General features: G+C 40.3%; 1 protein-coding gene across 1 annotated transcript in view; it reads right to left on the bottom strand.

Annotated features, from left to right (window-relative positions):
- LOC131573643 (plakophilin-2-like) overlaps positions 1–27,605 on the bottom strand; it is a 38,089-nt gene that overhangs the window by 6,745 nt on the left and 3,739 nt on the right. Inside the window, exons 2-8 of the mRNA XM_058827795.1 lie at positions 23,263–23,375; positions 20,126–20,817; positions 15,538–15,676; positions 12,785–12,992; positions 8,357–8,534; positions 1,864–1,981; positions 216–377 (exon numbers count right to left, since the gene is read on the bottom strand). Of these exons, the coding sequence (XP_058683778.1) occupies positions 216–377; positions 1,864–1,981; positions 8,357–8,534; positions 12,785–12,992; positions 15,538–15,676; positions 20,126–20,817; positions 23,263–23,375 (1,610 nt within the window). The remainder of the gene's footprint in view (positions 1–215; positions 378–1,863; positions 1,982–8,356; positions 8,535–12,784; positions 12,993–15,537; positions 15,677–20,125; positions 20,818–23,262; positions 23,376–27,605) is intronic.

Genomic DNA, 27,605 nt, shown 5'->3' with positions numbered 1-27,605 from the left:
CTAATAAAACATTTGCCGTGTCTTTGTCATCAGCAGCAGCTGAATGAGAGAATTGGTGTCAAGAATGACTATCAATAAATTTGCATTTTTGGGGCAAGGAAGTGTCACCCTACCAGATACATCAATAACAGACTGTTAATTAGATCACAGCCTTATTCTCCCGAGGTTGCTACGAGTTATTAACCAAATGAGATGCAACCAATCATGTACATTACCTCTTTTACTTTTCTGCTCCGTGTTCCAAAACAGCCTGGTGTTTTATCATTGTTAGAAATATTTCTTCTTTGCATATATATGCTCTGGGCATAGCTCTCAGGAAGCTCTATCTCTAGCTGGTAGGACAGATTGTGAAGAATGCACACACAGTTCTCTGTGGCCTAAAATAACAGAAGAATAGAAATTGAGAACTTTTGCATGTGTTGAAGGGACACGTATAGACACGGGAAGAGATTTCATTTTTGGATCTTCAGTAAGTGACTGCAGAGTTTCTAATGCCTCACAGAAGAGCCAGGCTTCATGCCAGTGACCCACCAGACTGCCTTTGCACTGATAAATGAAACATGCCCTGGGATGTTCCCGAGCAGAGAGGCCAGCTGGCACACGGGGTGCGTGCCTGTTGGAAACCGTCCTGGGACACTGTAATTCCTGCACTGGGCCTGGGCATTGTTTGGGCGAGTGCTGCTTGACACAGGCTAGAAGTGTGCCAAGAAATGTTTAAGAGCTTAGGAGTAAGGATGATCATGTACACACCTCACCAGAACACCAGCAAAGGGAAAGGTTTTTATTTTCCCCAAGGAGGAAGCATTTTTCTGTGGTGGAATTCTTCTTAAAAGAAGACATTCCTTCCTGAACGTGGCTATGGTCAGATCTACAATTTCTGAGTGATGAGTCTAGTGGCAAATAGCTTTATTACCAGTTCCTCCTTTTCTGAAAGCCAAAGAGGAATGAGAGTGGTTTTAAGACAAAATGCAGCATGGAGCTACTGGCACACATGTGATGTGCTGGATTCTCCCTGAAGCTAATGGCACAGGATACAGGGGATGGAGAAGCTCAAGTAACTAATCCTAGAATAGAGCTATAAATGTGCAGTAATTACCACTGCACAGCACAAGTTATTGCAGGCCCACAAGAAGTGCCTCACAGGCTGCAGCTAACGTAAGTGACAGCTGCTCTTCTCACCCAACTTCACCCAGCTGAAAGACAAGCCTCTGCTCCAAGAGTCTGTGTTCAGGGTTCACCTGCACTCAGTGGTGGGAGGAAGAGTGACAGAAACTGGCATCTGGAGGTGTCCATGTCCTTGTAGTTACTGGCTTAGGCAGCAAGGAAAAAAAGTACATTTTTTTTTCCCTAAAAAAAAAAAGCCCTAGGAAAATTAGTTTCATTCTAAATGATGCCAGTTCCTTAATCACACTGCCACCCAAAGGGATTTAGGTTCTTTATTTCCTGAGGGATATGTAGCATTAAATACATAGGAGAGTAACCAGATTCATTTTTTAAGCTTCTAGCTAGCTAGAATCCTGAGACAACCAAAAAGGCAACATCTGACTCGTTTGTGTGTCAGCATTTCTGAAAGCTGTGATTTTATCTCACTTTTTTTTTTTTAAAAAGGCAGAAGTTTCTACCTTTCTCTCTAGTGATTCTGAAGATGTTTTCCCAGTGCTAAATTATACTAATCTTTTAGACTGCAGGATAAAAATACTTCAGAAAACTTCTTACTGGACTTCCACCTTTGGTGGCAGTTTTAAAAGCCCTGGAAATAAGTTTTGCAATTACATCACAGCTGTTTCTGAACATTCGTTTCCAAACAACTACAGAAAAATGTTCACTTGGCAATTTCCCCTAGGAAAACATCTCAAAGCGTACCTTGTCATTGGGCTCATGGTCTGCAATAGCTCCTTGGATATAATACACAAGAGAATCAATCAAGCCCTCACATTCTCTCATCTTCTTCCTTCCTTCTGGGCCAGCAGAGCTCATGTTTCTGTGCAGGAAAGAATATGTTGGGGAGAAGAGATTTAGTCAGAGGTATTTTCTTGTGCTCCTCTGACAAACTTTTCCATCTAAATCTTAAAGATAATGAAGTTCAGGTTGGGTGCTTCTTTTCTTCAGATATGTAAGACAATGAGCCTCTTCTAGATAAAACTTTCACTCCCAGACAAAACCAAATACTCCAGGGAAACAAACCACTTGTGTTTCTACGGATAAGGTAAGACTTGGCTCAAATTTTCAGCTCAAAGTTGAGTTAATCCTTTTTAAGCAGTTTAAAAAAAAGACCAAAACCTTGAACTTTTTTTTTCACTGTTCCATTTTCAGTTATAATTTTAATATTTAGGATGGTGGAAATATCAGAGGAGAGATACCTGTAAAACCTTCCATGCACGCAGATGTCCTTTGAAATTAATTTACTTACGCTGAGCTGGTTCTTGATCCAGGACGACCCATCAAAAGTCCCACGATCTGAGAGTTTTAGCAGCACCTCTACATTCACATGCAAGGACCCCCTCTTTGCCTGGCTTTCAAGTAATGTTTGCTGTGCTTTGTAGTAAACCAAGTACAACATACAAATGCATTGCAAAACTGATTTAAAACCTCTTGAAAAACCAGACACACACTTGCTGCTTGGCTCTAAACAAGCCACTGATTTCCATGGAAGAAACAACACCATTTTGGGGTGTAATTATTTTTACAACTCAACAAGGTCCGAATTGTGGATTACTGGAATTATAACCCAGGCCTTATTTTTTTACTCCTGCAGCTCTGCTGGACAAAATATTGCACATTCAAGCTTCTTTGTTTAAAATAACATTAAATATAACCCAATCTTAGCATCCATCAAAGCACAGATGTTCCTTTAGATAGTTTCAAGTTGCTTATTTTGCATGCTTACTTTGTCCATTAAAAATTACAATGTTTACAATTTTATTAATGACAAAGCCAGTAAGGTTTAAACTTTCTGGTGGCTTACAACTGTAAAATGAATGTAGCATTTTATACACTGTCATTTTACTTCCATTTTTTTTTTCCTCTGGGAAGTACGTATTCAGGTTAAATATTAGGCACTGTAATTACAATTTTACTTTAGGTCATGATGTTAACAATGTCTCTATTTACGGGTTCATTTACTCTCTCATGGAATTATACATCACAGAATCAATATTCAGATCCCACAGCATGGCCTACTATAGAAATCCCTCTGGGATTTGATTTTACCTATATATGTCACACTCAAGGCATGTCACCTTTTCCGGTGTTTATGCTGACAGAAGTGCACACGTTACAGCCCTCCTGCTGCATAGCAAAAATAGTTTCTGGGGCACACAGACTAAAAATACTGTCAAAGATAAGTGTGGAATTTCCCTCACCAAAGACACTTCAGATGATGCAGTGTTTTGTTTTGTCCCAGTACATATTCTAAAATCCTCTCAAGTTTTTACAATTGATCCTGCTGAATGCTTGTGCAAGGAGAGGCTGTGCCCTGGCCTTGCTGTCTGCATGTAGAGAGTAGAGGAAAGAGCTTTTACAGCTCAGGAGGCAGAGAAGAGGGGCACTGAATCAGGGGCACTGTCCTGTTCTGCAAGGGAAATTAATTACTGGGCTCTGTTTGATTAAGAAGTTGATGGTCATCCAGAGACAGACACCAGCATGTGTCCATGGGCACACCTGTACACATATGGTTACTCCTTTCCCCACCCTTCCCTGTTTCCTTAGCCTGACAACATGGACTGGGAAGGGAAGAGCTCCTGCTTTCCCACTCATCCAAACACTGCTGTACTCACCTTCCCCAAAACAGGGTCAGAGAAGAGCATTTCAGGCAAAACCTCAGCTAACAGCTTAAATTTGTCTGCTGATTGAAGCTTGAGAACTTCCAGGAGATAAAAATATTATTGGATTAGTAAAAAAAAAAAAAAAAATCTGAGAAGTGTCACAGAAATGTAAATGTAAATATGTATTTTTTTGAAACAATGGAGACGTTTTGCTTAGAGAATTTCACAACTGACTTCATCTTGGCTTCCTGAGATTTGAGGTTCCTGACAACTGAAATGCCAGCCTCTGAGTTCACCAGTTGGATGTCACTGTAGTGGAGTTCCAGGAGGCCCTGGAATACTCGGTGCTTACAACGTGAGGAGAGTGCAGCCTTAGGGAGATTGCTGCTTGTGGGGATTCTCTCCTCTAAATGACCCAGAACTTATAATTTGGCAGCACCCACCTATGAAAACTCCCTGACTTCTGGCACACTTAGCTGTGCTAATGCTGGTGACATGCTCAAACTGTGCCGTTTGCTGATGTGGATGCGCCCTTTCTGTCTACAGACCTCATCTGTCTCATCTTGCATTTGCTGCTTCTGTCCCCTCCTGCACACATGCATGGTGCAACTACCCCTGTAATCAAAATAGATCTTTGCTCACAGTCCTGTGCCATGTGGTGAGGATCAGCTCATTTCCTGCTGGGAAATATTATTTTGATCCAGAGTTGTGAGGCAAATACAAAGAAATTTGACACAGTATAACCAAGTGTGCCTTTGGAAGAAACAGAATGATGATAATAAATGTTCAGTTAGCTGATAAACGGCACCAAATGAAAGGGATACTCCCTCTAAGCCAACACTGAGTCATACACTGACTGTTGGAAAAGGTTCTTGAACTGCCATGAGTGGCCCACATAACTGATAAGAAGAAGGATTTTGCTCCTGGGACTCATTCTGCTTAAACTAGTAATGTGAATTTAATTCAATTACCAGACAACATTTTGGGAAATTCTATTCTCTTCATGCCTTGCACAGTTCAAAAATTCACCAAGGAGGGAAAGGTATCTGGGATCTGCTTAGTAACTAGATGTGCCAGGTTTCAAGCTGCTTGTTGGAAGTAGTAAAATTCCTTTCAGGATTTGGGGGAGCAGATAAACTGGAGAGGAGGCAAGAGGAGATAAGAATGAATGGAAATAAACTTAAAGGAATGGCAATGCTATGCAAGAGGCTTTGGTTCAAAGACTTATTATCATCAGTCATTTGTTTTACATTCTCTCTTAGCAGCTGCCATTACGAGTCCAAGGTTTTCAACACATGGGGGGAGCTTTGGCTTCACTTCTCTCCAGAGTAAATGGAAGCAGATGTTTATGCAATGATACAATTTCCTCCAAATGCAGCTTTCCCCTGTCCTTGTGGGTCACTGCGTAATTCACAAGAAGCTCAGACAGGAGCTGGGACAGACAAACTGAGAAAAATAGTAATGAAAAAGGAAGGATGACTTTTATTTTACTGGGTGAGCAGAGGGAGGTTAGCTGACTATCCTAGAAATACCTGTATCTATAGCTGACTATATCTAGGAATAGCTGTCTAGAAAGTTTTGAAAAACTAGAATACATAGGGGCACAGGGGGCTCCAGTTACAGGGCAGTTAAAAAGGAAGGCTCTGTAGTGACGTACAGCAGCTTCGGCACTTAAATTAAATGTTTTGTAGGGGAAAATGTGATAACTGTGTATAAATCTGGGGAAGTTCAGCAAATGGAACTGGTTTGTTATCAGCTTTCAAGGCGTGATACAAACAGCCTTCCTGTCACTGGAAAAGTCATGCCGGAGGTTCACTTACGTATCTAAATAATATTCAAAACCGTGCATTGGACATGCTGCTGGGATCTTATCCCTTCAGACTCAGAGGAGTAGGGGGAAATAGTTCAAAGATTTTTATCCTCTGTATTGGAACTGGAAGTAGAAATTTTATGTGTAGCACTTTCAGGCCAAGAAGAAGTGACTTTACGTTTAAAATCCTACAGGACTTGTCTACAAATGCCTGTAACACTCCCCTAGATAGTTTAATACACCAGTTTTACTTGTTCAGCTTATTGTCAGGCAACCAGTGAAGTCTGTTGATTTGGCTTACTCTGTGGGTCCAGGCAGAGTGCTTTTTATCGTATTTCACAGATAAACAACACTATTACTAATTTTAACTGCCAATGCAGAATTCCGTGGTGTACACAGCTTCTTTTTATTACATAAAGTTTGTGACCTATGGTTTCTCTAAAGCTTTGCTTCTCACAGGGTTTTAAGACAAAATACAGACCCAGAGAATGGGATTAACAAATCCTTTAACGTCAGATTTATCAGTGTCTGCATACACTGACACAGGCGCCGAGGTTCAGGACCCCACAATACTTCTGTCAGTAACTGGGGACTGGTCTGGTCATGCACTCACTCCAGTGCTTGGAAGTACCTGCAATATTATCTGCTAGATGTGGATTCACTTCTCCTGCTGCTGTTTTCTCAAAGAGGATGAAGGAAGCTTCAATTTATAATCTGGTAATGGTGTGCTGCAGTGCACATGCCCCCACCAAATGCTCGTGTTGGGTTTGGGCTGTGCTTGTCCCTTTCAGTCAACAGTTGTGTGGAAATCTTTGAAAAAATTTGAAAAAATTCAGAAGAGGTTCTGGCATTCTTCTGTAACTAAGTACAGTACTATGCATAATGTATTGCACTTCAAAGTACTATTTTTACCCTCTAATAGAAGCTGCAGGCTATAGACTTTATCAACATGCCCAACAAAAATGTTAGCATCACAAAAGGGAAGACTAATTACAGATTTATATTCTGGCAAATAAGCAGACTCTTTAAACATATTCATAAGTAACATTGTTCCCTCAGTGCACACTTTTTTTACTCCATGGTGTGCTTTTTATTGATGGAGATTTTATGTTATTAATACATAAGGAAGGAATACCTCTAGTGACCTAAGCTGGGAGGTGAGTCAGTTTCCAGAGAAGAGAAGCAAACTGATTAATCTTAAAAATATCAGCTATTTAGCCTGTACAAATAGGTAAGCCTCATTAAAAACTATTCTGTCCTAGAAAGTATGTGGCAATCTTGCAGATCATCTTTACCTGGGAATTTTCAAGCCCTTCTTTTTCTATTTCTAATTTTCATTTTCGAAACTCTTAAAAATGGGAAGGACTAGAAGATGGACATCATATTTTTAAAACAGGTAATGTATCCTTAAGCACCTACATAAGGGCAATTTTAGAGATTTTTAATTAAGGTTGGAGAGCTCACATGGACTCTGGAGCAGCCCCAAGTGCTGACTTTGTGTCCAGAGTAAGGTTAACCCAGGAATCTACTTTCATTTGAAGGAACTCAGGTACTGTTATACCTTATTTGTCACATAAGAAATTGTGAAACAAGCTCAGGAAGGCCAACACCAAGCTAAACTTGATGATCTGTTTATGATGATGATCTGTTTATGACGATGATCTGAGTCCCCCTTGGCTGCCTCACAGGGAAGAGACAGCTCCAGAGTCCAAACACCAAGAAAGAAGCACCAGACTGGTTTCTGCACAAATGCAGAATTTGTGCTAATTGGGCTAATTAATATGAAGAAAAGACAACCTCCTTCACTTCCTAGACAACAGCACTAAGCATTAGCTAGAGAGGTTTTATTATGGGTGGTTAATGTTTCTTTGTATATGTTTTTGAGTCATGAGAGTAAATAAGTTAATTATTACTTAGAGATGAAGTTAATTAGTAGTTAGTAGGCTGACAAGAGTTCCTGCAGAAAAAAGGTGTATTATTGTTGAGTATTTTAGCTTACAACTCATTTGTCTTCTGAAACCACACGAGTCAGATACAGAGCTGTTTGCACAGGAAAAATCAATGCCATACACATACAACTACTCTGCCACAGGACATGTCAGCAGAGCAGGCAAAACAAGCAGCTTTCCAGCCTCCAAATCCCAAACTTAATTCCTTGTACTCAACTGGAAGGGGTTTAAACCTCAGGTCATGCCTTTGCATTTGTACATTACTGTTTAGTCAGTTCAAACGATGTCCTTTTGTGCATTTTTAAATGTGTAAGCTTACTTAATGTGCAATGACTTTGAACTCACACAGGGCCCCCATTTTATAGACTGTTAAAGGTGCTTTTATTGAAGATGTGGTTTTTATACTTCAGCCATTTAGGGGTGTGCTCACTGAAGCCTTTGGTGTTTGTCTGTAGTAACTGCTACTGTGTCCATGAGTCTATTAGCAGATTGCAATACTAAATAAACAACTATAAATCTATTCCTCCTCCTCCTCCAGGCTGCAACTTCCTTGAACTTGTACAAAAGGCTGGACAGAGCTTACTCTGGTATAAAAAATGCCTTTTCCCTAATTTAAACTGCATCACTTTCTAATCAGTTTAGGCAGAGATTATGATGTCTTCAAACAAGCATCTATGGTAGTAGCTGGAAACAGAACATTTCTATGTGCTTGTAGGTACCATTCCCTCTTTCTAAGTCATCTATTTGTGATTGTGGCTCTGTGTATTTAACCAATTGTGCAGACCTGTTTTGTCATCACTATTGCTTTGGGTAGTTGTCGACAGAGTGCTCACCTCAGGCATCCTGTCGCATTGTAGAAGATATCAGGGTCAGGTAGAACACTTGATTTTGGGTAATCTCTGTCTGGCCAGCCTGAGTAGGGGATGAGGACAGCTTCAGTCAGTGTCTGCAGGGCTTCTCTAACCAACAGGTGCTTCAGCTGGTCATTGGAGGACAGATTCCACAACAGACCTGCAATATCCACAATAAAATCAGAGAGGGAAAAGGACTCCTCTGCACTTTGGAAGACCTGATCTCATACCCCTTGATGTTAATGAGTGAAGAGCCAGCCTGGCACTGATAATCTGAAGAGCAGCAGAAGGGACTGGTAAGTGTTCACCAGCTCTGATCCAGGGACATGGAAACAGGGCAAAAAGGGGGCACAGTTATCCATATGTGAATGAAGTAAGACCTCTACATGGTCAGTCTAATGTCCAGCCAAGAAGTGCAGTTTTCCACAGCTCTGCATTGCCCATCTGCCACAATCACCTCTGTTACCAAAGCAGCACAAGCTAAGGGCAAACAAACTCACAAAAGGGATAGATGGGAGGTGCAGAGAGTTTACAGAAAATCTGCTGGAAGACAGGAGATGCCCATTACCAAATTTCTCTAACACTTGACAGCAAAATTTCTCATAACAAGGAAAGCTGTTAACACTGATTGTCTGCTTCTGTCCAGACATTAGTCACTAAACAAATCATTAAGTAATGCTAAAAACCTTGTCTATTCACAATCTCCAAAACAAAGTTCAAATATAATCCTGAAGAACTTATCAGGTTCCATTATGTTCTATTCCAACAGACAACAATTCTTTTTAAAGTATTCTTCCCTTGGAAAATAACACGTATTTCTGCTTTTCACTACAAAGACATTCATTGTCCCTCCAGCTTGCTGCTCTAAGTTTCACAGACCTCCTCCTCCACACACTGGCAGAGTATTAGTGAATGTTCCTTTCATCAGCTCACAGCAACAACAACAAAAATGTTTCTTTTGTATCTCCTTGCACTTTGAATTTCATTTCAGGTATTGTGAGCAATAGTAAAATCAAAACAAAAGCCAGCCAGAGGCAGCCCATTCCTTCTTCTGGGATCAGCTCCTCAGCCTCTGAATCAGGGGATAAAAGGGAGAATGCACTTTTCTGAAGGATAGGTAAGGCTTACAGGAAATCAGACAAGCAGTCCAAAGGGCACTGGAAAACAAAGCAGGTTAAGACAGAAGGGCACAAATGCAAGGAATGGCACAAGGACAGAATATACTTTTAAAAAGAACAAATACATTTGGAATTACAGGCAGATACTTAAGAGTTGGCAGAAGAGAATCTGAGGTATTGCTCTCACTGTAAATTTTCCAACAAAAACCCTACCTTTACCCACAGGCACTGTCTCTCTGTGCTCAGGATTCTCTCAGTGGTATTCTGGGTGTGGATGAATTTGTGCACATTAGAAAATGTCTTTAGGAGTGGATTGTTTCCTTGCACCTATGCTATATTCTTAGGAGCATAGTTTTCCCTTAGATGATTACTTGGAAAAATGGGTGGGGTCTGCTTTTAAATTTACATTTCTTTTAATGACAGCTCTGCTTGTGCTGTAATCTTCCCTGCAGGAAAAATTTTCTTTCATTTCTTATATTCATGCTGCATGATAACAATTTCAGGAGGTTAGCTACTCCCTGGAGCCTCACCTGGCTTACCTTCAAAAGCTAAAATCTTTTGGTTCTTTCATGCCACAGCCATTTTACTTTCTGTTCCTCAGTATGCTCTCCAAATACTATAAAACTCCAATCCTGTCTTAGGTCCCGCACTGTCTCCAAATGACATCTGCTCCTACAATTTAGGAGAAACCTCACTCCTTTCCTAAGAGATTTCTAAGTAGCTTGTATGCTAAAGAAAGGACAAAGCCTCTGTTTACTTTATCTGTATCAATCCTTTTGTGAAGCTAGCAAATTCAGTCCAATTCAGTGATCTTGGGCAGGTCTGATTCCCCTTGTGAAGAGATCATCTGAGCACAGAAATTGCAGAGAAGCTCTTTTCTGCACGGGGGCATTAGGCAGACAGGTCCACAGCACCTTTCAAATCCCTGTCATCAGCACAAAGCTGCTCTGCTGGGGGCAGTGGTTTGGTGTTTTTTGCGTGCTCACAGCCTGTGAGGCAGTCACAGTACGTGCTGTAATCAGCATTTATCTCCACACACTCTGGCTGCTCTCAGCCTTTTCACAGCCCAATACAAGGCACAGTGTGTGACTGGGCTCAGTCTGTATTCCTAAACCTGAGTCTTGAAGAAAATACAGGCCATCAAAGTATTCTTTGAGAACATTTGATAAAATACGGATTAATGTTAGGCAAGTGCTTGTCTGTATTAACACTGATGGTCCTAATAAACCAGTGACCTTTAAAGATAAGCTTCTAAGGCTGAGATTTACTTATCTCATGTGCACAAGTATTATACTTCTGACAGGTAATGAAGTACAGTATCAGAAAACTTCTGTCTCAGAGTTTTAACTTCCTTCTCTCCTAAAACTTCCTTATCTTCATATACTTTTGCCAGATGGAGTGCTTTGGTACCATGCTTCCCATACAGCAGTAGAAACAAAAAACTTCCCTCTGCTGAGCTTAGACATCTTTATTAATTCATACTGCATGCTTTCAATCCTTGGCCAGGAGTCTTTCACTAGAGTTCACTGAGGTATTATCAGGTACAAAGATGATTTTACTTAACTCTTATGGGGAAAGACATTTAGCTGAATATGATGCCATGCATTTGGAAGTTCCTAATTTGCAGTCAAAGTAGGCAAGTAATATGTATGATCTGGAAAGACAAATGGACTTCTGGTGCTGACCAAAAGTGTAAGACCAAATCTTTGGTGTAAGACCGAATCTTTCACATTAACCTTTTCCTAGAAGTGCACACTTCAGAGAGACTGCATGCATGGATATGATATTCCACTAGTCCTGTATGAAGTCAAAGGCAATGCAAGAGGTGAAATCCATTCATCCAGACTGCCCTTTGCTCTTGTAGGCTCCTTGCAGCTTGCTAGGGAGCTGGAAGAATTGTTCAAGTGACGGCAAAAAGCACTGCCCTAGTGGCATTTTCACTAAGGTACCCAGTGCATTTCCTCCCGCACGTTTGATCTTGAACAAAGCAAGAAATACTTCTGTCTTGGTGTATTTTTAAAGCTATCCTTTGCAACTGACAGGCATGAAAGCACATCATAGTATTTTGCTTTATACAAGCTACATCATCCTGCTTGGCATAGATGTTTTTTTGGTGTCTTTTTTGTTTTGTGAGTAAATATTCACGTTCAGTGACAGCAGTAATTGCTGAAAGAGGATGTCCCTTTATCCATTTCTGCACTGGTGAAGGGGAAGACAGTAATATTCACAATATGCATGTGATTTATCAGGCACAGTCAACATTTTTGTCGGAAATTATGAAACTGCTTGAAGGGAAGGAGCACTGGCTTTCTGGCCACTTTACCACCATTTTCAATGCTTCCCTCACTGGTCTGTAACAGCACTGAGAGTTAAGGCACTATACAGCAAATTACTGTGTGACCCAATTCTGCAGCTGGTGAGTGTGAAAAACTTGAAAACATTTTAATGTTGCAGAGCTGCAGAACTGAGCTAAAAAAAGAGTGAACAATACAAAGCTTTGTTCTCCAACTTAGAGAGCAGAGTATTTAAAATACTTTAAGGAATGCAGAATTACAGAAGGTCTCAACATGTTTTTGCTTCAGGACAGGGCTGCTTGACAACTTCAGTATCTTTTCACACACGGTGCTCTTAATAGATTTTGTTCCTGGTGTCTTTAAAGATCACTTGAAATAAATCCCCATTCACTTATTCATGTTTTCCATTTATAAAATATAAGCCTGCTCTTCCTTTGCATGCTAATTAGAAAGAATGTGGGTCACAAGCAGTGGAATTCCAAGAGACACACTATGAACACACAGGACTGCAGGGATGAAGTAGGAATCTGGGGCAGTGGAGTTTGTGGGGAATAGAACAACCACTTTCTGTCCATGGCACATGACACTTCTGGGTGACAGCCTTCAACAAGGAACTTCCAGTAGGCACTGTCAGCACAGAACCAAAAAATGAAGGCTGAGCTGCTGTGTAAGCAGCAGGCATTAATTATAGTCCCAGGCACCCCCAGGGAGCCTGACATTCTTTTCTGGAATATCAAGGATTTAAAGCTTCTTGCAAGCAGACTCACTTAATTTCTGAAGAAGCTTTAAGAGGGGAAGTTCCAGTTCCTAATCTCTTGTTATTGACTGAAAGAATGATCCTGAGTAAGGACCTTGGAATTTTACCCTACGGGAATTGCTTAGAGTAGGTGACAGCGCCTTTGTATTTAGTCACTAAACACGGGCTTAAGTAAACAATCATGTACCTCTCCCTGAAAGCTTTTGCACTGCTTCATGCTTGACTGCAGAGAAAATACTACCTGTGATTTGCTTCTTGGTCTCTATATCCCTGGTGTGCCGGAGCAGGCGGAGCAGGAGTGGGATCCCTTTCTGCTCTGACACCTCCAGCTTGTTGTCATTGTCCTCAAACACCAAGTTTCTCAGAGCACCACACGCTGCCCTCTGAACGTCCTCATTCTGAACCTCAAGGAGCTGTAGAAGTTTGGGAATACCACCAAGTGAGAAAACCTGTGAGGAAAACAAAACACAACAGAGAATAGTCAGATGGTGTAAATGATAAACTCCACTCTCCCCCTGCCCCAGCAAATGTTTCAATAGTTATAGTGACTCCTTTCATTTGCTCCTATTTGAGAGAACTTGAAGCACAGATCATTAATCATTTGGACATGACTATTAACTTCTGGGCTTTTATATGACTAATACTCTAAACCCACAACTAGGAGAGGCAACATGTTTTCATAATTAATATCAGAGAATGATACTAAATCTCTTCCAGCTTTGCCGCAATTTGTACTCTCTGACATTTAATCACTCTGCTTTTTAGCTTCCGTGTTGGTGAAATGAGTATTTGAGATTTAATTCTGGAACAGTTATGAGCAGGTTTTTACTTTTCCTCAGCAACCAGCCTGATGAAAAGACAGTGTTCTTCCCAATGAATGTATTGAAAGTGTATTAAAAAACAATACATTATACTTAATACTTCTTAACTATGCCACACAGAAGAAAAGCAGTAAAAATAAGCATCAAAATGTAGAGCATTAACCATTGTTAGCCAGCTGTCTACTGAACTACCCACATTTAGCAAAGACTACTTTTCAGTGTTTGAATCTTCAGAAAACGAGGTTTTGGCCCCAAACGAATGAAGGATTTAAAAGATGTTACTTAACAGTAGCTGTATGGAAACAAATAGTTTGTTGTGGTGAATGAGGAATCCCATACAAACTGTGATATGCCACAAGCAGGCCTGAGCTGACTCGGGAATGAATCGACTATGGGAAGTACCTTACATTAATGTACGATTGCCAGCCGTCTCCTCCAGCATCTCAAAATGCCATATGGTTTTGTGGACAAACTCACCCTTGTGCAGAATCAACAGCACATGAAAGACTCAGAAATCTGATACAAGTGTCTTAAATAGTCCAGAGTTTGACGATAAAAAGGATTCAGTACAACCGGCAGGTGTTGGCAACACGAAGAAATGGAATGTAACAAAGCCTTTTGTGCTGCAGGGAATAAACTACACAGCCTGGCAGCCTCTCCTCTCATCCACCTGTACAAAAGGCACAGTTTCTTTGTCCTGCTCTGCTGACCTGATTCCCCCTGCAATCACCTAAGTGCCAGCAGAATGGAATACAGGAATACATCCTGTGAGGGCAGTGGTGCACAGAGCATGCTGCAGGCACATCAACCTGTTTTATTGCAGTAGATCAGCCCTTTTGACACCAATACTCTAGTTGTTCGAGTTTCTTAAAAATATTTATGCAGATATTCTGTCAGTGATTTTAAGACATTTATACCTCTTGTAAAAGGAGTGCTATTTCAACCTAATTTGCCGAGAATTTAGAACAATTATTGACTGGTCCTTCTAAATTTTCATTAGTAGACAAAATTCACCAGAATACTGAGAAGTTCACAGAAACAGATAAACCACTAGACCCACAAACTCTCAAATATCAGGGAACAATAGACAATGAATGCAGGCTGAAAGGCTGAAAAGGGGACACGAGACCATGCCAATGTGAACAAGTCTGACGGGTGCCAAACAGAAAAGCTCATTATAGGATCTGTAGGGTAGACAGGAATATAGGAAGCAGCTTCAGGCTGACTTCTCCAATCTGAACACTACTCAGCCACTTATTTTCCTGGGAAGCTGCCTGAGAGAGGACTGTATAATAAGCTACTTTCAAACATTCAATTCCGAAGCTCTGTCCTCAGTTTGAAGTTAAAGTTGCCACCTGTACTGTTCTTTTCTCCCAAAACTGACTCTGGCATAGCCCAAAGCAAGTCAAAAGGATGGAGAGATGTTTGGCTGTCACTGAACTGGACTGCATGCACATCATTATGGAGGTAAGGCTGGGATTACCGAGCATACAGCAAAGCAAAGCAGGTGTAATAATGTTTTTTTAATGGTTAAAATAAATTATCTCCTTACATTTTAATGTACAGAATCATTCAGCAGGAGGGACATATTTATGTTCAGTAGTGACATTTAAAGAAAAGGAAGAAGAGAATATTTTTAATGTGCCCTTTAGAAAAACTTGTAAGATACTTAACAAGTTTCTTGTAAGAGACTTGAAAATTTGGTTAATATAAGCAATGTACTAATGCATATGCACAGTTCCAGTGAGCCCTTAACATTTTTGCTAACCCATGTTAGCAAAACACATTTGTGCAGTCTTAACAAACCCTCAACCTTGGATAAATTTACACTGTATTCAGAATTTTCTTTTTTTGGGATATTTCTGCATGCAAGTCAAAAATGAGACAGGAGCAACTATATTGACAAAATGTTCAGACTCCATGATTTATAAAGGCTGAAAGAATGAAATTTGTTCAGCCCTAAAAAGAACAAACTGAGTGGGAATACACTGAGTGGGTTCAAAAGCATCTGCAGCAATACACAAAAATGCATTTTAGGGAAAATATCTAACATCAATATCCTGTAAGGTTACTCAGACTGCCTTCTTTATTTTCATGCTGGCACACATTGCCATAAAGTATAGAATCTTATTTTCTCTACCTGATTGTAACTGGCAAAAAAGCAATTACTTACTTTTCTCCTGGCATCTGCTTTTTGGAAGCACTCATGCTGTATGAAAGTCACTGCAGCAAGGATCCTGGGGGTGGACTGGGTATTTTCACTCTTCAGTATGTTCACTGCACGCTCCAGGGTCATCTCTACTTCTGGGCTCCTTAAAAGTACAGACAGAAATCTAGTGAAGAAAGACTGCAGAAAAATTATCAGTCTTGTAAAACTAGGGTTTCTGTGTTTTCCATGTAACTCTAGCTTTTCTTAAGAGATTTTTTGGCCTTTCCAGTAGCAGAAAATATCATAATGGCTTCAAGAGATACTGATATTCAGGTGAAAGAGAAAGTCATAAATAGAAGTGTGGCTCTGGAGAAAGCAAATCATGCTTCAAGTTATAGTAACAAAACGGAAATATCAGTGGCTGTTTCTATCCAGTGGATGAATGAAGAATGTGAAAGAAAGAATGAAGAAGTGGATGAAGATCAAAAGAAGGCCATAACCATGTCAGAGTGACTATTACTGGCCATGAAAATACCTTGATGTTTTCCTCACTAGTGTGATGATTGTTTTTTTTTGTCCTCATGCCTTTCATCAGTGTCTTAGTTCCCAGCCTACATCTATGCAGGATTCAGAACCTCCTTTTTTCAAAAAAGGAAGTTGTTCTTGTTTGAAATAGATGGGCAAAACCCTTTTTCAGGTGGGAAAAAATAAGAATGCCACTCATTAAACTGAGTATGTAGAGATCCTGTGGTAGGGAGTCTACGTAGGGAGTATCAAAAATATGTGCCACCACTTCCCTTCCAACTTCCAGCATGTTTGCTTAAATTACAATTGTGTTAGACAATCATATTAAAAAATGGAAAGAGAGGTCACCAAACACATTTTTTTTCCACAGTAAATGGAAAATAAAAAAATTAATGGCACAATCAGGTGCATTTGATCCAGGACAGGTGGTTATGCTCCCCAGACTTTTTATTTACTTTTGGTTTCAAATATGCTGCAGCCAGATAAAAAAATGGGGTGAGAAAAGTTGACAAGAATGTAAGCATTCTATTTTTTTTTTTTTAAATCCAGATAGTTTTGTAGTAGCAGATGTGTCACGGGCCAGAAAGGGATGAGAGGGCAGCCTGTGACCCCCTGTGAAACAAGCAGTAATTGGCCTAATAATTTAATAACTCCCTACTTAATAGCTTAATAACTCCCTACTGCAGAGCTACCAGAATCAGAATGATTTACTTGATAATCATCTCAGTAAATGAATCTGTAGCTAAAAATTTTAACCCAACTTTTACATTAAAATGAGTACCTGAGAAATACATTAACTAAAGTTGAAACTTTTTTTTTTTTAAAACTAAGCAGAAATATTAGATAATAATTAACAATGCTCAGAAAAGTGGAATATGGAAAATTAGCCAGATCATATTTCTTCTTTTTACTCTGGAGTGGAACTGAAAAGCAGGCTTTTCAAACTTTGGTTTTAGTTACATTTCTTCAATCAGCAAAGGATTTGAGACCATGTTATAAACCTGCACGTGACCATGTCTACCTGTTGGAAAGAGCAGTGCTTTTGGATCCTTCTGACCAAACTCAGTCACCTTCTGTGAGCAGGACACATCTCTGATGTACTAAATTGTGGCATTTCACTGACCAGCAGCTGAAGAGGACTACAACCACGGGCTTCCCAAGGTCAAGGCTGATGCATGAGCTGACCCCTCAGGCCACACCAGAGAATTTATGTGGGAACTCAACCTCAGGATGCCAAGGGTGTCACAGAGGAGTAAAAGTCCATCAGGAGCCACTGCCAGGCTGGGATGGACTCATGGACAGGCAGACAGGGCATTTCTGGGTGCTGGGGGCGTAGCTCTGCCCTGAGACTGACAGCAGCTCCCCAGACATGCAGTTATCCCTCCACGCTGCAGGCAGAGGGTTTCCCTCCTCTTGTGCACTGCCATACTTGGATTGCTCTCCATCAGATAAAAATAACATTCCCTAGTGTTTTATCTGGCAGCAATAAGGGATGCAATGCCATCTCTGACCCTCAATGGTTTTCATAAAGCTGCAGCACCCTAACTCGTGTCAAAATAGAATTTGATGCAAAGATTCCGTTCCCACCCTCAAAGTATTTACAGGCAAACTTAATTAGCTCTGAGGCTCACTGGCACATGAAGTGACACCAAAGAAATGGTCAGCCAGGCAAAGCTTGTTAAACAGCACAATGATTTGACAGATCCTGACTTCACCTTAATTGCCAAAATATGCCAGTTTTGAGACAAATACACACATAATCGTTTTGTGGCAGCTCTCAGCACATTTAGAGGTCAGATTCTGTAAGCAGCTATTTCTCAGACAGCTTGAGGTTGAGTGTCTCTCTTTTCCAAGCTCTTAGTCATAAGGATGCTCTTAACTGATTCACCTCACTAGAAGATACAGAGATAGCATCTCTGTACTCTGATCTTTTTCTGCTTTGCTTTCATAGCATGAGCTAATTCTTTTACAGGAAGTTTGAAAATGCTTTTAGATACATTTCAAGTGCCATACACAGCTGGTCCACTACTTCTCTGTAACCATACACAACTATTTTACATTCTCTTAATTCACCTGGAAAGACTTAAATTGTGACCTGCATTAAAAAAAGTACAGATTTCTGGAAAAATTAAATTACTCCAAAAACAAGCCGATCTTTTTCTTCCCCTTTACATTACTAAGGGAGCAACAAGTAAGGTAGCAATATATCAGATAAATGCAACCTTAAAATAAGAGAATGAGAAATAACAAGATAACTTAGAGTGTCTACAAACTCCTTGAACTGAGAGAACTTCCAGCAAATGCTGAACCTAAAAACTGACACTTAAGGAATTATGCTGTCACAAAGATTTCCAATAGATCACAAATCTTCCATCTGAGTTGACATGGTCACAATCAAGCCACTTGCACAATGATTCAACTCTGATTTTTATATTTGCAGGCATTAAAATGCTTTAGTTGATGCTTGTACAGACAGACAACCAGACTCCAGTGTCTGCACATGCAAAAGAAAAGTCAAAATTGCTCCTACATGTAATTCAAGATAAAAATTGTTGGTTGTGGCTCAGAAATGCATTCAAGAACTTGCCAAAAGTTAAAGCAGATTATTAAACCAAGGGGATGTATGTTTGCAAATTCTCTTACTGATAAACAAAGTCCTCCCTACAGATAAACAAAGCCAGATATCTATTTTCAGTATTAATACTCCAAAATCTTTAGCTGTTGTGAGCTCTCAGCTGGTATTTTTGGACTTACTAGATGCAAAGTCTGAATACTTAAAAGTCAACATAATTGTCAGATCTCTTAAATCCTGCATCACCCAGAGATGATAATTTCAATCCAGACTAGAAGTGAGCATAATGCCATATATATGTTTGCAAATATAATGATAACACACAACATGTAGTTGGCAACAAAAAATATCTGATCTGCACATAGCAGTGATATCAGGTGATGCTTTTTCTCACACAGTAAGAAACTGAGAAGAAAGATAGGTCTTCAGAAAAATTAATTTAGCAGCTATACAGTTATGGGGGAACAGCCATTTCTTAGTAACACTGTTGTAAATTACACTATGATTAAACAGAAATTTTAGGTTCTTATTTGAATTATAAAACAACAACAGAAACCAGGATACACCAGGATATGCAAGTAACCATCTCCTGTATACCAAGTGGCTTGTCCTGTCCACTGAAACATAGCAACTCTGGAAACATTCAGAATTACTCTAAAATAGAAAGATATTCACTTCTGAGGGGAAATTCAGAAAGAATAAAATTTCTCTTTTGAAAATGGAACAGATTTTCAACATTCTGGAATTTTCTCTGGAAAGGAATTTTTGGTGGGGGAAGTAATTTTGGGAACAAACCTGAACAAACTTTTCAAGTATTTTAAACCATTTTCATGAAGTCTGGGGGCAGATTTGGGACTTTCTGGCATGGAGCTAATAGAGTTTCAAACTAAGATAACTCCCTCGGAGCACGTAGGATCTCATAGTAGTGAGAAGCTCTGGGGTCTTGGGATTCGGAGCAGTTTGTACTTGTTCTAGGGATGGATGGTGCTACAGAGCTAAGAGAAATTTCTGCCTGTGTTCTACCAGAAGTTTATAAAAACTAAGAGGTGTCCTTGAAACCATGAAGGATTTTTAACTGGAAACTGTCGATTTGCCAAAAGCTGTTCCACTGGTACACTTCTGACCGGTTCTTGTGAGAACCATTGCTGATATTGTATGGGCTCTTGTGAGCAAAAAATTTACCAGTACAATTTTGTGTATTGTGACTTAGGTTGTAAATTACTCAGTGACTACTTCATGTTTCCTTTTAAAGCTTAACCTTGTCAAAAGGGGGTCCCAAACTTCAGCAGGAGCTGTAGACCCTGCACTGTACTTACACATACACTTTTTCTCCCCTTTCCTCCGTTACACAGGATGTGGATTTTTAAAGGCAAATCTATTTTCAGCCTCCTCTGCACTGATATTTCATACATGGTGCTGGCTGCTGAACCACAAGCTATCAGTTTACTTTCTAACAAACACATTCCTGTCAGCAGTGTCAGCCCAGAGCCAAAGCAGGTCCTGCACTGTGCTTACCCGAGCTGAGATCCATTGAGGGTCACTTGCTCGCTCTGCAGGAAACCATTTCTCCCTGCTGCGGCCACAGCAGCTGTCACTGGCATCCTCTTCCCATCCGTTTCTGCAGTGACACTGGCTATTGAAGCTGGCTGGGAAACTTCTCTCCTGCTCTGTGTGTTTCTGAAGGCGGTTTGGTAGAAGCTGGACCTCACAGACTGCCTGTTCTGAGACAAACGGGACGCGGTCGGGGACCTCACTTGTCCCATCGCGCTCTCCGCGGCCAGGTAGTTTTCCTTCTCCAGGAGGTTGGTCATGCTGCGGCTGTTGCCAGGCCGGTGGTACAGAGGGACAGCGGGGCTGGGGTAGACACCATCAAGGACAGCATCACTGACAGCCCCCATGCGGGACTGTCTCTTGAAGGAGCGTCCCCTGTGCACGGAGTCGCGAAGGCTGTAGCCAACAATCTCGGAGCGAGCGTATCTCGGTGGCACAGTCCCAGCGGACCTCAGGCTATCTCCGTGCCTCATGGAGAACCCAGCTGAAATCCCTCCATTGTAGTGAAAATCACTGGACATGTATGCCAATCTTTCCGGATTTCGTTGGGGTGAAACCTCCAGTCTCCTCAGAGGCTGCCTTTGAGCTCTCTCCTCCATCGTCCTGTAAGCGATCCTTGTCCCCCAGCCATTCGTGTAAGAGGATGGGGAGGCAACCTGCTCCAGGGGGAACGAAACAACAGCAGCCACAGTAAGGTCACAACACTTCAGATTAGCAGCAGAGAAACCAAACCGAACCAAGTAAAGACAAAAATTCTACAGCCTGTTCTCAGAATAAAAGAAAAATAAACACGTGAACGTCACCAAAGTTGTACATCAAATGGGATTCTGCCACACTTCTCTGCACCTCACTTGTGAAGGCAGGAAGAAGTACAGTCTAAACATCAGGAGACAGAGTCTAAGCATTCAGTCTTCTGTCATGAACTCAAAATAGTTGCATAAGTCAATTAAGACAGGTAATGAACAGATTGATTATTAATGGAGATTTTTCTGTTGAAACTCCTTGGGGATTGACACCAACATCTGCTACTAAAGCTAAATTCAAGGCTGTCTAATAGACAGAAGAAAATTAATCAATCAGGTATAAAAAATATTATACTCAAGTATCTGCATATTGATAATAACCTTTTTAATATGAGGTTATTTAGCACTCATGTTCATGTGTGGTAGGAGCTAGTAAGAAGAGGTCGTCCCTTCCCTGTTTGTCTAGCCTCTTAAAAATTAAGGAGATGGTAAAACATTTCAAGAAAATTAAAATGATCATTTCATCATTTCACTGACTTCCTTAATTCTACAACTGGAATTTTAGACTATTTCCTTTTTTTCTTGTATCTAATGGGGATAGACTGTAATGGATCATTACCCTGCTTTACAATTTTCTCATTTCTAAACTCAACAAATCCATTGCCAACCTTTCTTTGTAGGATGTAAATTCAAGATTCTCAGTTTCTGGATCATTTAAGGCTTCTCAATTTTTATACATTGTCTTGCTCTCTATATTGGTCTCCATACTCCATTCAAAACCATCCAGAATTAAATCAACTTGGAACACTCTCTGGCCTTGAAATAGAGGAGTCATGGACGAATGTTTTTTTAAAAAAAGTAAGCATAGGGGCATACCACCATAAAAAGCCCCGTATTTTCCATTTCCATGTTGTGTTAAAGTGTAGGAATATTAAAGGCACTTTTTAAGGTAAACAGAGAAGTTTACACAAGCTATGAATTGAAAGAACAGTGCTTAGCAGATAGATGCCAGACTGAATTCCCTTAATTTCACTGTTGAGGAGATCCTGAGGGTGATAGCTAACTCACAAAAGGAGTAAAGGTTAGATAAACTAGCAAGCTCAGGCAAAGATCATTGGATATATCTATTTATTGTCAGAAGTTATGCAAGATTAGCTTTACCTGTTGTTTGGGGATAATTAATGTTCTTGTCAAGTACCAGACCTTGTGGCTTTTCCCACAGGACGCCTAAGTCTCTCTTTTCCTCCCACCCCCTGCCTGGTAAACTATTATTTTCTTGTGATTCCTATGTCACCTCCAGTTTTCTTTTTGCTGGTCTCTCTGGAAGGAATGGATTCATTTCAAATATTATGGACTTCAGAACAGCTGAGAGTAGAGGGTGGGAGGGCAGAGAAGGAAATGTGTTTAGGTAAATGCTTCTATCTCTCCCCATACAGAAGCATCATCATGCTTCACACACTGTTCCAAAGCTGGGCTATTTCTTTGAATGACAAAAAAAGATGTGTTTTTTCTTGAGTAATCTAAAATTAGGAAAGAATTGCCCCCTTTATACAGTTATTTACCACACACATGTTTCTGCTCTCAAGACAAATTCCTTTCAGTTTACTAAACTGATCATGCAGGAGCTTTGCTATTGAGCTGGAATGCTTTCCCAGTCACTCCTTCAAACAGGTTCACACCAGCTATGAGCTGTGTCACAAACCCTGCAGAAAACCAATCATTTATCTCAGCATTCAGGCCATGACCCCAAGAAAAGCTGGTCAGAATAACAAGAGAATTTATGATTAGATGGATTAGAAACACCATTGTATTGCAAGGACTGTACTGCTGGAATTCTTGTAATGATAAAACAGGTTACAACAGGAGTGGTTTGAATAAAGGAACCATTTAAAAAAGGAACCATTCTATCTTGTGAAAGTGTAAGTATTTGTGAAACCAAAGCAATCTCTTTTCCTTTGGTTTTGGATGCTTAATTCTGAGATACAGATGTGCTGACTGAGCTGCTGTCTGGTGGGAGGGATGAAGTTCTTACAGTGTTTGCCTTAGTGCAGTGTAAATGCAATTTTTCATTTTCTAACCTGATGCCAATTCTCACAAACCAAAGAGGACTGCAAACAGCCCATCTGTATGACTGACTTGAATCTGGCTACTGGGCTCTGAAGTCAGTGGAAGCAAGGGAGAACATGAAGAGATTTCATTGTAAAACCCTCATTTTCTAAAAATCAGGTTTTAAGAAGAAAACAAACAAGCAAACAAGCATTGTAACACCATCTAAATGCAATTATTTGTGGTAACAAAATAAATAAATTATGTGTGTGATACTGTATTTATTTCTACTCATTGTCTTCCTTTGCTCACCTGGTTTGCCTGGTAATATGAGAAACCATAGGGAGACCTTGGTGCAAAATCATTCTCAGTGATCCCCATGTTGTAGACACGCTCTGGTACACTGGATGCACGGTGCAGGCTGCCTGGAACCAAAGACTGATGTCAGTAAGGTCTTACCAAAACATGGCATTGTTACAGAGGATGATACACAGTACTAGCAAAAGGTAGCAGTCAGCACTGACATTTATATAAGCTGAAAATTGAAGAGTAAAATGATGGAGGGATATTTGCATTTTCCAGAGGATACAAGCCATTTTTTTTTTTTTCAGTTCCCTGTATACTTTACTTAATTTTTAGCTTTTAGGAGTCTTGTGACTCGTGCAGCTATGAAAAAGGTTTCAGCAAAGCAAGCTGATATTTTAAATGTCCCAGATGAGAAGCTGATTAAATGCTGAGAAACAGCGTCACTGAACTAAGAACACTTATTTTTCACTGTAACCACTTTGAATGTACATGCAAACCTATAAATGCATGGTTTACACTGGCTGACTGTGACATGCAAAGTACACAAGAGAGGAAAATACTGCAGCTGTAGATGGGAGCTGAGAAACATGGGTTGATGTCTGTATTTGCTACTGTGCACCCTGGATGCAGATTTCACCATGTACAGCTGTAAACAAACAGCACACACTGAGTACAGACCCTTTATTTCACAGCTGTCTGCCTCAAACCCTGCTGTTTCTTCTCCCTCAGGTGCTAATTTAATGACAATGTACTGGAGCAAATAATGCCTCACTAATCTTCTCCCTGCTCTACCCGAACAGCACAAAGAGTCTGCAAACAAACTATGGCTCGTGGCGCCGTGAAGTTGGGTTGTCCAGTGACACTTCAAACCTGCACCTGAAAGGTTCACTAATCCTACAAATAATGTCAAAGATCCAGAGTTTATCTGCTCTGATTCCTTTTTTCCACGAACCAGCTCTGAAAATAGAGCAGCACATTGTGATTATTTCTTCCATTAAAACCCCAAACAGGCCAACAAAACCTTCAGGCCGTTCTATTTTTTCACTAATAGAATGCATTTTAGAAAAAGGACTGCTTCTAGTAACGAAACTTTCAAAAGCAACAGATATTAATGAAGTAATTATTTATGAGATTCCATGTTACTATGAGGCTCTGAGTATAGGAATATAATTAACACAGGTCTAAAGTGGTGAAATAGGGGTTGAAAGCAAGACCTCAAATCAGTCTGAACCAGGCTGAACAGGCAACAGTGGTAGATAAAGAAGTTAACAGGCCATCACTTTTCAAAATATTAAATATTACCTGAGATACTACAGAACAGAAATCTAAAGAACAAATCACTGACTTGCCCAAACTGCTGAAGACCAAATTTGTGTATCCCATGGCAGACTGTGATAACTTGAGGCCTAATTCAATCATAAACTGCAATTATTTTGCTAGTATAATCCTACTTTCCAATTCTCTGATTTTGGCAGATTTAAACACGAATGAGGCGATTTGTTAGGACACATTCACAGTAACTTCATATCATGAGAATGGAATGGTGCAGCTTGGTCAAATCCATGATTTGGATTGTAATAATTCCTTCCTCACATTACAACGTTACCATAGCCCAAGGATTACCTGAGTACATGAGAAAGATACAAGAGGAAACTGCTCTTTTATACTGCAAAAAATTCTCAGAAATGTGCACCAACATCCCAAATCTACAAATTTATATGGATGTCTCATTTGTGACATGCAATTCCCACAGCAATATACCATTTCAGGTGCCCAGTAAAAGTCCATCTCAGCTCAGTCCTGGCTTTTTAAAGATTCACTTTCTTCATTGCTTCATATTAAAGGACTTTTATATAATAAATCTCAAAATAGAAATACCCATAAATTTCTGGTTTTTTACAGCTTGTATTTTTTTCTCCTGTTTACTGTACTTAGTGAGAAAATATTCTCCGTTATCTACTTAGGGCATAAAAGCCCTTTCAGCAAGTAATTTTTGTATATTTTAGGTAACTCTAAGCTCGTCTTTATTAAAAATAAAAATCCAAAAGTGAGGATAAATTAAAAATAACACGGCAATCCATTAACTGGTTGAGGATAATCTAAATACCTAACAGTTCCCTCCTCGTAAAACCAAAATACAGTCAATCAAAAGTTGTACCATTGTCTTTCAAACAGTCTCCTTTTTCCACCTTCAGTCTTCCTATGAAATTATCCATCAGTAAAAATTTTTCTGTCTCAGAGACAAACAGAGTATATGTCAGCCTATGGCATGTCACTTTGCAGTTGTCCCTTGCTTGCTGTTTTCACACCAGTAAATTATTTTGCTGGCCTTTTACCTCTAGATTTATTAGGCAGACATAAAAGGCATGCCTTTTTACTGCATGCTGGTTACTTGTGCCAAAAGTCAGTGTGTTAAAGGAAAAAGGGGGAACTGAAATGCTGTGCCTTTCCAACAGCTATGAGAGGCGCAGAAGAGGTGACTGATCAGAACTTGCCTGTGCCAGCAAGGCTTCTTTCAATTTATTTTCACTGTTCTACAAAAACCTTACACACCCAGAGCATTGCTCTGTTGTTTGATTTAAAAAAAAAAAACCATGAATCATTACTTTTAAAATTTATATTATGTTCTCATTTACTATTAGGACTAATACTTTCTGACTATGACTCTCAGAGTTTCAAGTCTCGCAGAAACTCTCTCCTCAGGAAATAAGCACATGATTCACTCATCCACAGGGGACGAACACTGTGAGAGGCCATACGACACCACACTTGATTTCCAGCAGCCAGTCAGGAAAAAAATGGGTTTGCTGCAGGCCCTGCATCATGTCTGTCAGCCCAGAAGGGTATTTTGGACCACTCAGGCATCTCAGCCAGCAGCAGACACCCATGTGTGGGCAGCTGAGTGGAACTGCTTATCATTGCCCTCTCTGCTGTCAGTATGAACTGCAGCAGCTGAGGAACACCTTGGATGTGGTCAGTGCAGGGGGAAAACCCAACCCCTCCGCTCTTCTCCTCGCCTGAAACAAAAGCTGTGCAGAAGTCACTGATACTGCAGCGGTTACAAGAAAATTCTGAGACCAGGAAACAATAATTACAGTATCAGGAGGCAGCAGGCTGTACAGATGACTGAGCAGAAATCCCGTCTGTCTCCACAGAGGCTCCTCTCAAGGCCCTTTTGTTCCCCTGGATGTGACAAGCCCAACACCTCCTGAGGCCTTGGGAATTTCTCCCCAAAAATCACTGCCTATGGCTGCAGACAGACCAACCTAATGCTTGCTTTGCTCTCAAAAACAACAATGACAACAGGCATCTCTAAGATATCTGGGAGATGAAAAAAGACAATTATCTCCACTAAGGAGACAGAGATATCTATCACTAAGGAGATATCAAATAAATCATGTACAGTGGTAACTCTCTCTTGTCAGTCTTTTCCAGCACTTTTCCATTTGAATGGACACCATGAAAGCCAAATTTTGGCTTTGAACCTCTCAGTGCAGTCATCAGTGTAGCTGTACCTGCACACATCACACACGTCACCTGCACACACGTCTAAGAGGAACTGAGGGGCTGTCACCCACCCTGAGTGCCCTCCTTCTGTGGGTTCACTGTCCACTCCTGCTCACCTCCCCCACCAGGACCCTCAGCACCCCTGGACTGGCACCTTTTCATCCTTTTTTTCACACCTCAGCACTCAGGATGGACTGAGATGATGACATTTAATAATGGCATATCAAAACCATCCCTGAATCCCTTCATCTCTGCATCAAAGAGCCTTCCTTCTGATTGTGCTCCTTCATCGCTCTGCCAGCACATGCCTGGTCCCAGAGGAGTTTTTCTAAGACTTTGTGTCCACTTTTGTGTTGGTTAGGACATTTACACAAGGGTTTCAATTTAAGAAAAAGATTTCTTCTGGCTCAGGAAGCAGAGGCGAGGAATGTAACAAAACCAATAAAAATTGAAAGTCAGTATGGATATTTTTGTCTGCTTCCTTATCCCAGAAAGATAGAAACAGAAAATTATTATGAAACAGTTAACATGCCAGCATACTACAAAATAGAAAGCTAAGGACAGAAAAGCATCTGAGTCCCTAAATGCAATTTTAACAAGAAAATACTAAGAATTTAAGAAATTAATAAATGTGAGGAATAAATAAGTCTCTGATTTTTACCATCTTATATCTGATGCTGTTTATTTGGAAATCACATAAGATTGAATTCTGCTTTTATTTTTTTGTTTGTTTTTTTATAAACACACTGTGTTTATAAAACCTGTTAGAAAAAGAATCAGCTCACAGGCAGCAGTTCATCAGGCCTTTTGGTTTTGTATGATACTTTACTCCATTCTGCCCT

This window comes from Poecile atricapillus, chromosome Z, assembly GCF_030490865.1.
Source record: "Poecile atricapillus isolate bPoeAtr1 chromosome Z, bPoeAtr1.hap1, whole genome shotgun sequence".
Classification (NCBI taxonomy): domain Eukaryota; kingdom Metazoa; phylum Chordata; class Aves; order Passeriformes; family Paridae; genus Poecile; species Poecile atricapillus.
This window is presented reverse-complemented; position numbering and strand designations above follow the sequence as displayed.